Source organism: Lygodium microphyllum, chromosome 26, assembly GCF_053477565.2.
Source record: "Lygodium microphyllum isolate KBCC chromosome 26, Lygodium_microphyllum_v1.1.10, whole genome shotgun sequence".
Taxonomy (NCBI): domain Eukaryota; kingdom Viridiplantae; phylum Streptophyta; class Polypodiopsida; order Schizaeales; family Lygodiaceae; genus Lygodium; species Lygodium microphyllum.
Genome location: NC_141160.1, coordinates 72,358,687 through 72,375,256, shown reverse-complemented (window position 1 = coordinate 72,375,256; position 16,570 = coordinate 72,358,687). Strand labels below are relative to the sequence as shown.

The window sequence follows — 16,570 nt, the reverse complement described above, 5'->3', positions numbered from 1 at the left end:
ATGCCCGTACTCGATGTTGAGAGTTAGCTCCATGCTGACCAAGGGACGAAGAAGATCCACTCTGTAATCTAAGAATACCACTTAAAAGGAGGACTTTGAAGATAGTCAAGAGACTAGACGGACTGTAGAAACTGAAACTCAACCTCGAGAGAGAAGCCACTAGCTCCATGACTCCATGCTGAAAGGAATACGAAGGCCTAGCAACCAAGTCGCTGCTAAAGACCCAAGGGCCCCGATCTAGGTAGATCATCCAGATCCTAGGTATGAGTAGAGAAAATGACTACTCAAAGCAGAGCCATTCCTTGAAAGTGAAAGGTGGTGGTGTGTGAAGAACTTCATGGCACATAGGGTCCCTCTCTAAATTGGAAGAAGTAGAAGTAGGAGCCCCGTTTGAAGCCAAAGAAGAACTCGAAGCTCCCTTTGAGGGCGAAGAAAGAAAATCCCCCTCTGAATCCCAATCTGAGGGATAAAGGGAATCCAACCACTCATGGCTCACAGACTGCGAAGCATTTGATGACAAAGGAAGTGCTGCCAGTCATGTCAAAGAAGGTATCTGGAACTCGGAAGAAGAAGCCGGAAAGCACCCAGAAGTGGCCTCTCGAACCTGAGTGGAAGAGGGTGGGGAAGAAGGCTCAAAATGATCCAAGGGTAGGGAACAGTCGTGGGCCCTCAAGAGAGTCAATTGTGAAGGAGATGTGGGCTATGGAAGCCACTATACCCGCAAGTGGGTGGGGGAAACCTCCGCACAGTGGGGTGGTCTCCAAGAGGGCTTATCGCCTCGTAAGGTCTTAGAGCCTCCATGTGCTTGAAAGAACTTAGTGCGCGTCGGTTGCGGCTTATTGCCTTGCATAATACTTTGATAGCCGATACCGAACGATCTTTGTGGCCCAAAAAGGAGAGGTGGCACAAGGAGTACCTGATGGAAGACGCATATACTCGGAAGGGATAGGGAGCAAAGGTCAATATCGACAATCATCGGTAGAATGACCGTTCTTGCCGCAATAGGAACACCTAGTGTTAACCCCAACACGAAGAAAGCAAAAGGAAATAAAAAAGACGCAGGGCAAAGGCGGAAAAAAGGTAGCCCGACAGAAGAAAGAAGAAAAGAAAATGCCAAAAGCGTAGGGGCAACCTTAAAAAGTCCAAGGCAAATAGGGGAAAGGTGCATTTTAAAATACAAAGGTGCACCCTGAAATCTTGTAGAAGAGGGCCAAGTAGTGGAAAATCCGGAAAGCTAAAACAGAAGACAAAGACAAAGGCCAAGGCAAAGAGAAACAGAATACAAAGGCGCACAAGGAAAAGTACAAGTAAAAACTTTCGTAAAAGGGCGCAAGCGCATCATGGTTTAATTCAAGGAGCGCCGGGCTCTCACCCGTGCAACTTGTAAATGTAGTAGGGCGGGGGGAAGGAAGCTAGGAAGATAGAAGGACAATGGGAAAAAGGGCCTAGGCTACGGCCGGCCATGTAAAAAAGGGAAAAGGGAATGACCGCCCAAAAGGGATTTAGGGTTGTGTATATAAAGATGAAAAGTGAATGAGAAGCTCATTCTTGTGTGTGGCCAAAAGTAGCTCTCCTCTTCTTCTTCTTCTTCTTCTTCTTCTTGCTTGCTTGAGCTTGTGCTTAAGAGAGGAAGTAAGAGAGTGTGAGGGAGTGAGTGTGTGAGGGTGAGGAACTGTGGGGTGGAGAAGCTCTCCATCTTCTCCTCTCTTATTCTCTTCTCTTCTCTTCTCTTCTCTTCTCTTGCTCGCGGTGATGGAGTTTGGAGCGTGGAGCTTGAGGATGGAGCTTGCTTGAAGCTTGCACTTGGATCGTGGAGCTACCAGAGTGCGCGGGAGAGGAGGTAACTCGAACGGCATGGAGGTAAGCTCACTACACCCATAGACATGGATGGCGCGCCGGCTATGTGAGAGGTAGCCATTAGTGCTCGGCTTGGAACGCTTGAAACAATAAACGGTCCGTGGGTCTTGGCGGTTGAGTGAAAGCTCCCACACCTAGTAGACCGGTCATCCATTGGGGAAAAAGCCATGGGTACCAGTGTGCCTTGCTGAAAAAGCAAGAGGTGGAAGAGGTAGAAGAGGTCAGCCACAAACCGCAACATCCACCTCAAGGGGTGTGAGGGCAGTGTGAAGCATCCACCGCAAGGGGTGGGAGGGCAATTGAAGGGCTGGAAGTGAGCTGCCAACTGCAGGGAGAAGCTACCAACTGCAAACGCAACTTGCAGCAGTCGAGGATGAGCTGCCAGCTATCAAACACAAGGTAGACTGATGGTCAAAGAGGGAGAAGGTTGCTGCCAGATGTTGCATAGCTGAAATGCAGGCTGAAAATGCAAGGGGAGGTGCTATCGGCGATTGCCTAGCTGAAACGCAGCAGGGGGTAGGTGCTGGAATACTGCCAAGTGCAGCAGAAGAGCTGCCAGCTAAACGTAGCAAAGGGGAGGTGGAGGCAGCAGCAGCAGCCCTAAACACAGGCTGGAAAACAGCAAACGCAGGAGGGAGCAGCCACCAATTAGGGTGTTGATGCACCGGAAGAAGAAGAGAAGTGGATGTCGAACCTGCCACCAGTCTTTGCCTTCATTGGAGTGGAGGATCTTTGCCACTATTTAAGCAGATCCAGCTCTGATACCATATCAAAACGAGGTAACAACGAGACAGTAGGTTTTGCGTGGAGGAACAAGGACTGAACTTGGCAAACACTAAGAAAAGAAGCGAATAGAGAAGAGACTCTGATGAATGGAATGATGAAGATCTAAATCATGAAGTGAATGTGATACAAGGGAACAAGGGTGCCGTAGCACAAGGAACATGATGAAGATAGCCACGAACCACGAGCCACAATGTCCTCCTGAAGGGGTGTGAGAGCAGTGGAGAGGTTGGAGAGAAGAGGTGACAGACTGAATGAATCAACCGTGTCAAATGAGAGATAGAGGAAACCTATAAATAGGCAAGAGACTGTCTAGGGTGGCACCCCGAGGGAGAGCGCAAGCTGTCTAGGGTGGTGCCCCACTGTGGGTGCCCAACCCCTTTTTGGGGCTGTCCACTGTGAAACCCTAAATGCAAAACACAAAACACAAAACTACAGGTGAAGGGTTTCTCAACACAAGGTGTTATGGTGACTGATCCTACTTCCATCATTCAAATGTGCATTGATTTTTATAAATCTTTGTTGGGTCCACAAAAGATTCTTTCTAATGCTATTCACTCTACTCGTCAATACATTTGCAATTTGGTTAGTAATCAAATTAAGCTAGAATGGGTTGATTTGATCCAGGCTAATATTTCAGAGGATGAAGTGGTGGAGGAAGTGCTGTCCCATTTACCATGAAGGAAAAGCCCTCACTAGGATGGGCTTCCTAATGAACTGTTTTCAGCCCATGTTGAGTAGCTTAAGGACCCATTCATTAACTCGCCTGTATCAGCAAGTGTGGAATTCTGGCAGGATGCCTTCAGACTGGAAGATTGTTGTCATTCGGTTATTGCATAAGGTTCCCTCTCCAACCTCCTTGAAACAATGGAGACCCATTTCTGTTATGGGTTCTTTGTATAAAATATTCTCTAAAATCATTGCCAATAGATTACAAAAAGTATTCCCGCACTTGGTTCATCCACGTCAATATGGGTTCATTAAGGGTTAAAATATAATGCATAACATTTTGAATGTTCAAATTGGGATTGATTATGCCAAAGCCTCAAGCCAGCAGGTTGTTATGCTTCAGCTTGATCTTGAAAAGGCATTTGATCATGTCAACTGAACTTTCTTGTGGCAACTAATGTCCACCATGGGATTTGGTCCTGGCATGATTTCTCTTGTTAATACCATTAGTCAAGGTGTTGTGGCTCATATTGCACTTAATGGAGGGATCATAGATGAAATTGCCTTGTCTTGGTCTCTTCGTCAAGGCTTCCCTCTCAAAATTGGTGATGAAAACCAATCCATGGTATGTCTCCTCATGGATAAACAACATAGACAATAAGAAAGTAGAGTCATATATATGTACAAAAGCTATTGGCTCTCCTACAACCAAAATGATCAAAGATAGGGTTACTTTGGAGACAACTGTACAGTAACAAACAAACATGGACAGTCCCACCATCATTAAGGTGCACCTTTCAATAGCATATTAGTTCTTTAAATGACCTAGTCGAGCAAATGTATTTCTCCTTTCATATCCAAAAGAATTACTTCACTTTAAAAACGCAAGTACTATTGGGCAAATCCATAGAAGACTGAAGGTCACAATCATAAGTGGGCTGCATGGACTGACTGCATGACTGATAAACAATATCCTCTACTCTTGGTGTACTAATCAGAAGTCCTGACTCTATAATTTTTACTATGTTCTCAAACGACAGCTACATCCTAATCAAGGTCACAAATCAGGTGAACTTTTATAAAGACCAACAAGGCAGCCCTATACTTCTTCCCCACTAAAGCAATTGAGAAACCAAGATAGACGCCATACATATCCTGATGTAAACTAATTCAATGCAGCATTTAGAGACTTAAGCTACTGTTGTATAAAATAAATGTGAAAAACCTCGACATGTATACCATGCATTAAGAGAAGCACTATAAATCTTGAAAAATCTTGACGCTGCCGTAGCTATACTTGATGTATATATACCCTTCACACCTGCAAGGTACAAGTGCATGATAACAAAAGTGAAAAGTACAAAGGATGTTTAAGGTGCAGAAAGATCATAAGGGCCTGATGTAAAAAGAAAAAACATAGAGGAAGTGCAACAAGAAAATGTATGTTTTCCATTTTTAAACACTTCAAAAAACCCAACAAAAGATTTAATCAAGAGACTAATCATGAAGAGTCCTCATATGTGTCCACTGCAAGCCTCCTATATCTATTTTAAACAACTGCTGAAAATATTGAAAGCAAGCCTTGACTTTTTTTACTTTATTCCATATAAATGCCCCCAAAAAATCCATTGTTTTATCCATAAAAGAATCTCTATCTAAATCCTTAATATAGCCTCCTGTGAAAAGTGTGGACAATCTCTATCTAAATCCTTAATATAGCCTCAATAATGGATATATCAACTATGTCTAGCCATCCAAATAAACCAAGCAATGCTACTAGCTATCAGCTCGACACCCCTCAATCCACTCTGATTGCAGGAAATTTGGCATGCAGATCCCGCTCAAGAGCTAACCAAAGATGACATAGGAATGACTCCCACTCCCTTGTGCATCCTCATCTCCACAAGTTGGGCCTTTGTCGAAGACCCAAGCAATGGTCCCCATATCATAGTATCTATTGGTCATATCATAGTTGAAAACTTTCCTAGAGAGAATCTAAGACCCATAAGCCAAAACTCTAATTGTGAGAAGATCCACATCTTTAAATAGAAGGTTTTCCACCACTCAGTCGTATCCTTGTTTTTGCAAATCTACACACACTTGATCAGTTAATGGCCTGTTCCACTACTGTCTACACCCCGCATGGAGGATATTCTAGTTCATGGACTACATATCTAGCCTACACTAGCTGAGGCACATGTTGTGCTAAGAAATGCACTTAGCCACTTAAACAGCCCCAAAACATGCTTATTTTAGGCTTATTTTAGCCAAAACCCTAAAACCGGGAGTGGATCGAGAAAGTTAAGTGGGAGAGAATCTAGAACCCTAATTTTCTATAAATTGCCAGCCAGCCCTCCACTCTTTCACAATCTCATTATTGCAAGTTTTAGGTGTTACCAACTTGTTGCCCACACCCCGGTCACAGAGGACATCTCAGCCCTTTCTGTCCATCACTGTTCCCTACACTCTGGCGCCTGTTTCCAGCCCTCCACACGCTGATTACTGTTGTTTCTGCCTGGCGACTGACTGCTGTTCATCTACACTGCTGTCGTATAGCCTGCCATGCTAGCAAACTGCTACATTTGCACGCTCCAGCTGCTGCCCTGACAGTTTTCTCTCTCCTGCTGCAGTCACTGCAATCTTTCTCTCACCTGCCTGCAGTCGTTTATAGTCTTTCTCTCTCTTGCAGGATGTCCTACCTGTGTTTTCAATCTTTCTCTCTCCTGCAGGCTCCGTTTTTAGTATTTCTCTCTCCTGCAAGCTGTCTTGCCTCCGTTTTCAGTATTTCTCTCTTCTGAAGGCTCTATTTTTAGTCTTTCTCTCTCCTATAGGCTATCTTGCCTACGTTTTTAGTCTTTCTCTCTCCTCACTGTTGTCTGCATCAGATCCAACTTCTCACTGCTGCATTTGCTGGTGTTTGACATCCAGAGGCTACCTTCCTGCGATTCGGGATCCGTTCGGAGTACGATACACTCTCTAGCTCATTACCCCTGCCCTGATCCTAGAGATACAAGAGTTCAAGGTTCAGTATTCATTCACTGCATAGTGTGTTTGCTGCATGAGCATCATATTATTAGTAGTCATATCATTTCATTTATTCACTATGTTCATTGTCTCTGAGTTACTCTAATCCTAACCCTAACTGTGTTTTTTTTATCAGTCTGTGCTTTGTCGTACGGTTTCTGTTTATGTTTCTGTGTTAGGGTATTTTTCTTTACATGGTATCAGAGCCTGGTACTCTCTAAGAAACCTAGGCCTTTGATCTGAAAGCTCTTCGCAAGAAGCAAGAACAACAGTAGGTTCAAATGACTTCGAACACATCAACATCGATTCAGTCTCCAGATCAGCCTATGCCTAGAACCAAGTGAGAGTGGGTTGATCACCTTGCTCCACAAAGTTCCGACATGGTGGGAGAAACATCTGAGTACATAGAAGAAAAGATAGGCAAGCTGACCTCTGAGGAATATAAACCGATCATAGCCTATCGACAAAAGAAGATTGAGAAGCTCGACCGAAGGATTGCCCTTCAAGAAAAGCTTCTAAATGCAAGTATGCATGGATTTTACTCTTCAGATGTTGCACGTAAGTCTGATGATGTTGCAGGGCCATCGAAACCTCCATCAGGGATGGGCCCCCCTCTTGGAGAGCAAGATCCGGAGTATGTTCCATTTTTTCAGACTCTTCCGTCCTCTCCGGTGCAAGGTACTTTTGATTCGTCTTTTGTGCCTTCTTCTTTTACCTCTTTTGTTTTGCAATATACAGGTAGAGATCATGTGGAAGAAAAAGTCCAATCTGTTGACTATGGAAAAGGTCCTCTAGAGGACCCATTCTTGTATGTTAACACACGTCGCGGGGATTATAAAAAAAAGCCACGTGACTGTTCTTCTATCCTTCCTTCTTTTCCGTCTACTTCACATAATCAGAATGAATTTGGTATTCCTTTCACTTCATTACATGGTGTATCATCATCTTCATAGTTTCATTTTCAGTCTTTAAAATTTAAATAATAAAAATGAACAAAAAGAATCTGCACCTCATACACCACACTTTCAAAACCCACCCATCCCATCACATTCTTCCGCTACTTCACCACTTCCATTCCCACCATCATCTTACTCCACCCACCCAACACCTCATGGTTCTAGCTCATCTTCTGCCAAGAATGCATTTAATAACAAGACTCGTTTTAACGGGTCAAACTTTACTACTTGGTCGAATTTGATGAGACATGTCCTTGATTCACAGAACCTATGGGATCTAGTGCAAGGGTTGGAAATCCAACCCGATCCTACATTTGTTCCATACGAGGTCATCCACTCATGGAAGGCTAGGAATGCCTCCAATATTGTCGAGCTGATGCAGGGCTTATTGCCAGAGTTTCATTCTCAGCTCCAGCATTTTAACTTAGCGTTAGAGCAATGGGCACACTTGACTAGCCGCTATGCGGCTCGAGATAGGACCCATCGTATTAATCTTGACCATAAGCTTCAGCTTTTCAAAATCACTGACCGGGATGACTTGAAAGTCAAGTTGGCTGAGTATCGGCGTCTCCTTGCTGAATTCTCCACTACGGAGACTCCCAAGTCCTCTGACCATCAGGTCACATTGTTCCTAAATAAACTCCCCAATAAATACTTCAATTTTGTGGAAGGAATAGTTTCAAAGCCTACCATGCCTACATTCTATGAATTTGAGTGCCAGCTGTTGCATTACGCACGGTTGTTTGATTCATATGAATTCCTCTTCAGAGGGGACTCTTCTTGCTCATTCTCAGAATGGGCAACAAGGGAAGGGCAAACCAAACCAAACCTCCACTCAAAATCAAAATCAAAATCAAAAGCTAAATCAATTTGGGGATTCTCAAGGAAACTCCCAATCACAACTCAAACCTAGGTGGCAGAATGTACCTAAAAATAATAGGTATTGTCAACATTGTCAAAAGGCTGGTCATTTTGACGACGAGTGTCAATCAAAGGCACGAGGCACAGCACCAAAACCTAAGTCTCAGACCCCCGCGCCTCAGTTGGGCAACCCCCAGCAGAGGAGGCAGCAGGGTGATGGCAAGGGGCAGTTTAAAGGTTAGACTCACACTGCCACCGCACTGTCATCTCAGTCAACAACGTTCTCAACTCCAGAGGGCTTGTCTGACTGATCTGCAGAGGCCCATATCGTCTCCATAGAGACATCAGATGCGAGTCTCGTCCACATCTGTAAGTTGCCTCCCTACGAGATTACTGCAGAGGCCCACTCGTCACAGCCGAATACTTCAGCTCCAGTTTGGATTATGGACAGTGGAGCTACACATCACATGACTCCTATAGAGGACATTTTCTGTACCCGAGCCCCTGCAGTCGGGTGGATCCGTGTAGGAAACAACTCCTCGGTCAAGATTCAGGCTCAAGGTTGGGTCAGTTTTGCCATTGACAAGGGTCCGGATCTGGCTTCGTTGGACAATGTATATCATGTCCCTCAGCTTGGGGTGAACTTGTTATCTATTCAGCAGCTTTGCCAGTTGGGGCGAGCAGTTTTCTTTATAGCGACCACAGTCGAGGTCCTTGACTCTCTGACTAGTTTAGTGATTGCTCGAGGTGAGGCACAGTCTAATGGCCTATACCACATGACACACTTTCTGACCGAGCCGACCGCGGAAGGCTCCGTGTTCCATAGCTTCCAAGCCTTAGCCACATCTCGGGAGCCTAAGCACAATGAGCGTCTTTGGCATTTTCACTTAGGGCACATTGGTTATGACTCACTTTATGAGTTGTCATGCCATGAGCTGGTTGAGGGCCTTCCACGCCTGAAGCTAGCTTTAGATGTCTATAAAGCCTGTCAGCTCAGGAAGCAGCACCGTACCCCATTTCCTCAGCAATCTACACATAGAGCTGAGGAGTCTCTTAGATTGATTCACGTTGATCTTTGTGGGCCGACATCCATTGCTGCTTTGAACAGCGCGCTGTACTTTTTTTTTATAGTGGATGATCATTCTTGATACATGTGGATGTACTTCCTCAAGCATAAGTCAGATACTTTCACATATTTTTCTGCTTGGGTGCTGCTGGTTCATAACCAAACTGGTCATCCTGTTGGGTGCATGAGGAGTAATAGCCATGGTGAGTTTATCTCCCACGAGTTTTTCAAGTTTCTACAGAAGCATGGCATTTCTCGCCAGCTCACCTCTATCAACTCCCCCTCTCAGGATGGGGTCATAAAGCGTAGAAACCGCACAGTCATGGAAATGGCATGCTCTATGTTGTTCAAAGCAAAGCTTATTGAGCGCCTTTGGATCGAGGCTGTTAACACTTCGGTGTATATTCTCAACCGGTGCCCAACTACGGCTCTTCCTCAAAAGACCCCGTATGAGGCATTTTTTGGCTCTCGGCCTATTATTTCCCATTTCAGAGTCTTCAAGTGTCGTACATACATACACACGCCTAATGACAAGATTGGTAAGCTTACTCCCCGAGCTGCTCTCCTTATTTCTGTGGGATATTTCTCTGAAGCGAAAGCCTATCCTTTGTTTGATCCTCGGACAAACAAGGTGATCGTTAGGCGGGATGATGTTTTTTATGAGAGGGATACCCTAGGACAGCCCTTCGATACACACACATATCATTCTGTTATAGGAAAACTTCTTTGGTTAATTCACACTTGGCCAGATTTAGCTTACTCAGTGAGCATACTCAGTCAATATTTCACAGCACCTAGGATATCACATTGGATTGCATGTCTTCGTATGTTGTGTTATTTGCGGTGTACTTTTTCTTATGGCTTGACATATGGTTCTAGTTTATGTTTGCAGGGGTACATTGATTCTGATTGGACAGGAGATCTTGATACCCAGCGTTTTCATAGCGGCTACCTCTTTACCTTGGGCACGGCTCCCATTTCTTGGTCCAGCCCGTAAGCAAGAGACGGTGGCGGCTTCCACGACCGAGGCTGAGTACCGAGCTCTCTTCGATGACACCATCGAGGCCATCTGTCTGAGGAGTTTATGGGAGGCGCTTCATTTTCCATATGACACTCCCACAGTTGTCTACTACGACAACCAAAGTGCCATTGCCCTTGCGGGCAATCCGATCATCACACCACGGACACGGCATGTGGGAGTCCACTTCCACTTTTCCAGAGAGCAGGTTAAGCTAGGCACTATTCGCCTAGAGTTTGTGCCTTCATCAAATAATTTTGCAGATATCTTGACGAAAGCAATCAACCGGCCGGTTCTTCAATACCTGCTATCCAGGATCGGCTTGGATACACCCTCTCCTACTTCTTCAGCTTGACGGGAAGAGGGTGCTTCCCTCTTGCTTTCCCTTCCAGTTTGAGAGGGGGCGGCTCCTACTCTTGATCGTGGCAGTGATGATGCTTACAGTTTTTTAGACATTACATTCACTTATTCTTTTGTATTGTATTATGGACATTTGTAACTTCATCCATACTATCAGGATGACCTAATTGTAAAAGGACTCTTGGACAAGTGAACACTTCTCTTGCAAGGACACTATCCCAGTGGCACCATTGCATAGCATATTGCATGAGCATGACATCTTGCATCTCCCTTTGCATTACCCTATGCATTGACATTCTGTTCATGTCAATATGCATCTCTGCGCATTTATCCCTTTTCAGTCTTTTGGAATGGTCGACTCTAGGATCCACCATATTCGTAGCATAACACATGGCAGTTCTCCTAAAGGCAATTTCCCTACCCTTGCTTGCTTGCTTGCTTTGCTTGTCTTCCTAAGCCCACCGTTTTTTTTGTCTCTCACATATTCAACACATGATTGACACATACACTCACTTTTATCATCCTTAGGCACTCATCCTCATCGGTGCGAGGGATTGGCTTGCTAGTTTTGTGAATAACTTGGGTTTAAAACTCTCTTTATCTTTTACTATCTATCACTTAGTCGGCCGCTGTCCCTATATTACTTATGTATTTTCAAAACACTTTTCAAAAAAAAAAAATCAAAAAAAAAACAAAAAACAAAAACAAAAACAAAACAAACAAGTCCATTGTTGATTTCATCCGCCTTTGTAGGCCTTGGTAGGCCCTTGGGCAGCCGATGAGCACCCTTGGTCCGATGCCCTGACCTCTCTAGGGTGATCACTTGGACTCCCTTGGTAAGATATCCATCGCCTCTGTAGTCTTAGTAGGCCACTGGGCAACCGACATGCACCTTTTGTCCCCGATAGCCGCTTTGGGATGGACGCCTTGGGGTAAATCAAAATTTAGCCTGGCCTACTTTTCTCGCCCTATTTTGAGCCTGAGAGGGGGTGTTGTGCTAAGAAATGCACTTACCACTTAAACAATCCCAAAGCATGCTTATTTTAGTCTTATTTTAGCCAAAACCCTAAAACGGGGAGCGGATCGAGAAAGTTAAGTGGGAGAGGATCTAGAACCCTAATTTTATATAAATTAGCAGCCAGCCCTCCACTCTTTCACAATCTCGTTTTTGCAAGTTTCAGGTGTTACCAGCTTGCTGCCCACACCTCGGTCACGGAGAACATCTCAACCCTTGTTGTCCATCACTGTTCCCTACAGTCTAGTGCCTATTTCCAGCCCCCCACACGTCGATTGCTATTGTTTCTGCCTGACGACTGACTACTGTTCATCTGCACTGCTGTCATACAGCCTGCCACGACAGCAAATTGTTGCGTTTGCAGACTCCAACTACCGCTCTGACAGTTTTCTCTCTCTTACTGCAGTTGCTGCAGTCTTTCTCTCACTTGCCTGCAGTCGTTTTTAGTCTTTCTCTCTCCTGCAGGCTGTCATGCTTGCGTTTTCAGTCTTTCTCTCTCCTGCAAACTCCGTTTTTAGTTTTTCTCTCTCCTGCAGGCTATCCTACCTGCGTTTTTAGTCTTTCTCTCTCCTACAGGCTCCGTTTTTAGTATTTCTCTCTCCTCATTATTCTCTGCATCAGATCCAGTTTTTCATTATAGCGTTTGCTGGTGTTCGACATCCGGAGACTGCCTTGCTGAGATTCGGGATCCATTCGGAGTACGACACACTCTCCAGCTCATTACCCCTGCCCTCATCCTAGAGATACAAGAGTTCGAGGTTCAGTATTCATTCACTGCATAGTGTGTTTGCTGCATGAGCATCGATTATTAGTAGTCATATCATTTCATTTATTCACTGTGTTCATTGTCTCTAAGTTACTCTAACCCTAACCTTAACTGTGTTCTTTTTATCAGTCTGTGCTTTGTCGGTTTCTGTTTATGCTTCTATGTTAGGGTATTTTTCTTTATAGCACACCCTTGGCAGCTGTCACCCACCATCTGCAGCTAGTTCTAGAGCCTTCAGCCCTTGCATTTGCTGCAGTTAGTTGTTGTCCAGCTCAGCCTAGAGGTCCACATCACATGCTGCTGTGAGAAGCAGCCCCAAAAGGTTGCATTTGCAGCTGTCTACTGCTGCCCAGCACTCTATCTCGCTCCAGGTTCAGTCAGTTTGCTGCCAGCCCTTGTGTTTTGCAGGCTGGTCTGCTTTTCACAGCAAATCTAAATTAGGATTTGCTCTTTACAACAAATCAGTGGCTAGGGTTTGCAAAAATCAATCACTTTGGGTGTGGAATTGCTTGCTGAAGACATTTCAACCAAGACCCCCAATTTCCCCCTTGTTTTGGATCACTAAATCATTGAAGATTCGGGGCAGACATCAACAAAAATGTATTCAGACATGAAGGTCTAATTTTTTAGCCATTAAAAGCAAAAAATTCAGCATCCAATCATGGGGCAAATGCATGCCAGCAATTAGAGTTTATGAACATCACGTTCACAAGTCTGAATTGCTTCAATTTGACAACGAATTGAAAGTGCATTCATCAAGCAAAGCTCTAAGATTGTTGGACAATCAGGGCTAAGGCCTCATTCCACAAATCAGATCAATCTAGGATTGAGATTCATGAAAATTCCTCATTGGTTGCAATGTGGTAGCAATGAAAGACCATGGATGCATTTCTCAATGTCATGTTGGTCAACATTGGAGTGATTGTAGCTCTATATGCTTGAAGACACACTAGTTTGAGTGTGTAATTGAAACAAATTCAAAGCTCACTGGTCAAAGTTGATTAAATCAGCTGAGGACATAGAAATTGGAACAACTCTAGTCCATTGATGAAATCTGAGCCAAAGGCAGCCTCTAGATGTGATCAGCAGCTGCAAACACAGATTTGTGGAGTCTGGATCAAGCTGAAAACATTAGAGACAGCTTGGAACAATGGGCAGCAGGCTGAGAAGTGTCAAGAAGGTGCATCCGTCAGCTGGAAACTGAAAATGCAGCAGTATAGTGCCCACAAAGAAGCTGGTGACTGCTCGAAAATGCAAATGCAGCTGTCTGATGGGCTGGATGCAACAAACTCAAGCAGCTGGAGGGTCACAGACAGTAAACAATGGCTGGAAACTGGTGCGTGCAGGTTGGAGAAACTGTTGCCAATCAGGAAATGCAAATCTTGAGGGCTACAAACTGGTCACTAAGAGCTGATGAAGGCTGATCACCACCACGAAGTCAGATATCTGCCAAGGAGGGGTGTAGGAAGCCATGGAGAAGGGGGCACCAGCAGGAGGAAGGCCTGAAAATACAAGATTAGGGCTGAGCAGACAGGCTGCCTCCTATTTATATATCAGTGGATCCTCCCAAATTGCTTGGCTTATGGGACATAGAAACACTCCAGGAAAGCTTGGTAATAATTAAGTTTTGGGAGTGTAATAAAGAGCTAATCAGTATATGATGCATCTTTTTGCTCAACAAATGTACTACATGGTAGCAAGGTTCAAGAAAAAAGTTTTGACCTGAAAGTGACAACTGTTGAAGAAGAAAATGAACAAATCTGGCACCTAAATCACAGCCAATCTGAGCACTGTATAAGCTTCCACCACTAAACGTGTTGATGACAGAAATCTCCAAGAATGGATGGAAAGGATTGACAAAATGACCAGCAGCAAAGATCCAAACGCCCTCACCTTGCTCCGATTGAGGCTCACTACCAAGAAATGGACATATGACATGACTGCTGACAATGTCCTAGGTGTGAAGAAAACTGCTAGGGTTTGCACTAAGGACACACAGTGTACAACCACCACAGAAACACAAAGAGACTGACACAGACACAGAGGGCAAAACTCAAACCCTAAACGCAAAACTCAAAACTTAAACCCTAAACGCAAAACTCAAAACTCAAACACAAACAGAAGAAGGGAGAGAGAGAACACAACTCTCAAGTGAATGAATGCGGTAAATGAATGTAAGAGTGTACAGTGTGCTCAAGGGCAAAGCAATGTCGGAGTGTGACGTCCACCGAAGACGGATCCCAAGTCTGTGACCACCAATCGGAGTGTAGGAGTGCTGAATAGTGAATGGCAGCAGTCTGGAGTCTGGAAACTAGTAAATGCAATAGTGTACCGCCAATCGGAGGCTGGAAACTGTGCACAGTTTGCTGTAAACAATAGGCCGAAACAGTGTTTGATGTGGCTGGCGATGACTCGATGATCATATCGCAGCAGATGATGATGTCGCCAGCAACTAACGTCAGCATGGATAAAGGCACCAACAGCAGGGGCAAACATGGATGGAGTGGCAACAGTCTCGAGGGCTAAATAGCCACGTGGGAGGAGGCTGATGACTGAAATCTGCACGTGGAGTGAGAAACCTACACAGACGAAATGAGGCTGAATGGGGGCAGCCTGTCTATTTATAGATGTGGAAGGGCAGCCCAAAAATTAGGGTCTCCACTGAACTCTCTCGAACGGCTTCCCATTTTAGGGTTTTACTCTAAAAGAGCATTTTTAGTGTGTTTTGGGGCTATTTAAGAGCCTAATCAGCAAGTAATGCATATGTTAGCTCAACACCCCTCTTAGGCACAAAACTGAGCCAAAAGGTTAGGCCAGTCATTGTGATGTTTACTTACCCCAAGGCGTCCCACCCCAAAACAGGGAGGGCATCGAACAAAGGGTACACGTCGGCTGCCCAGTGGCCTACCAAGACTACAGAGACGATGGTTATCTTACCAAGGGAATCCAAGTAGTCACTCTAGAGAGGACAAAGCATCGGACAAAGGGTACACGTCGGCTGCTTAGTAGCCTACCAAGCCGCGGATGGAACCACATTGAACTTTTTTTTTTTAATAAGTGAGGTAAATTTTATGGAATGTGGACGATTGAGTAATAGTGACCCAAAAGATGGGAGTAGAGAGGGTACACCCAAGCTAACCCATCCACTCAGGGTGTTGATGATGAGGAAAAATAGGTGATGAGGTATCCATGTGATGAAGGAGGATGGTGGTGTGGTAACAACACCCGCCAATGGAAACAGCTTAGGATCCGCTCAAGGAATGCTCTGCACAATGAGATGCAAAGTATGCTACATGCTAAAGAATACTCATGAAGCAGGTGCTACTAGTACAATGTCCCTCGTAGGGAAATTGTTCACTTACCCAAGCACCCTAGTACAAAGATAATGAAATCATGCAATGCAAAGGATAAGGTACAACAGGGGGAAGAAGCCGATGTCGAAGACAAAGTGCTGAAGCCTGTAGAATACCAAGAAGGGTAGGAACCCCCTCTCACTTCAATGTAGATACCGAAGAAAGAAGAGAAGCCTGATGTCAATCTTCATGTGGTGCTGAGAACCGTAAGATATGAAAGAAGATGAAGTGAATAAAGTGGATGGAATGGATGAAGCACCCCACTAGAAGAGCAAGGTAGAAGTCACCGCCATGATAGCATCGAGAGAGATGTTGCATGATCCGCCTCGGGAGGGGAAACCACCATGCTGGAAGAAGAGCAAGCACTCCTAGGATGATGAAGCCATGAAAGGAACGATGTGCATCTCCATGTCTCTAGCCCAAGTAGGACCAACGCAATCTACAAGTTAGTCTTGCACTGAAAGACAAAACCCGCAAAAAATATAAGAATCTACAAACATAGAGATTAGTGGTGAGATGCTTCAAAGCAAAATAGAACAGAAAGCAAATCTAACTCAAAATAAATGCAATGAATGTGTATATGTGAGTAAATGCAACGGAAGACAAAGAAGAGAAAAGCTAAGGACAATGAATCCTATGGGCCCGACTCTAAGAGTGCAAAAAATGAAGGCTAGACTGACCTAGGGTATCCGAAAGGACCTAGAGACATGCTTGTCTAAGAAGGTGGCTACCATCGCGTACGTCCACTAGCAGGGCTCTGCCAAGGAAACGCCTAATTAAGCGGGGAGGAAGGTGAGATAGATGCATGAAGTACAACGAGATCTAAACTTGCAGACCGATCA

At 44.7% G+C, this 16,570-nt stretch overlaps 1 protein-coding gene across 9 annotated transcripts in view; it reads right to left on the bottom strand.

Moving 5' to 3' along the window:
* LOC148013402 (tRNA/rRNA methyltransferase (SpoU) family protein) overlaps nt 1-16,570 on the bottom strand; it is a 239,083-nt gene that overhangs the window by 191,777 nt on the left and 30,736 nt on the right. For all 9 annotated transcript variants that reach the window (XM_087667522.1, XM_087667524.1, XM_087667515.1 and 6 more), the window contains one exon: nt 4,549-4,630. In XM_087667522.1, coding sequence (XP_087523648.1) covers nt 4,549-4,630 — 82 coding nt within the window. The remainder of the gene's footprint in view (nt 1-4,548; nt 4,631-16,570) is intronic.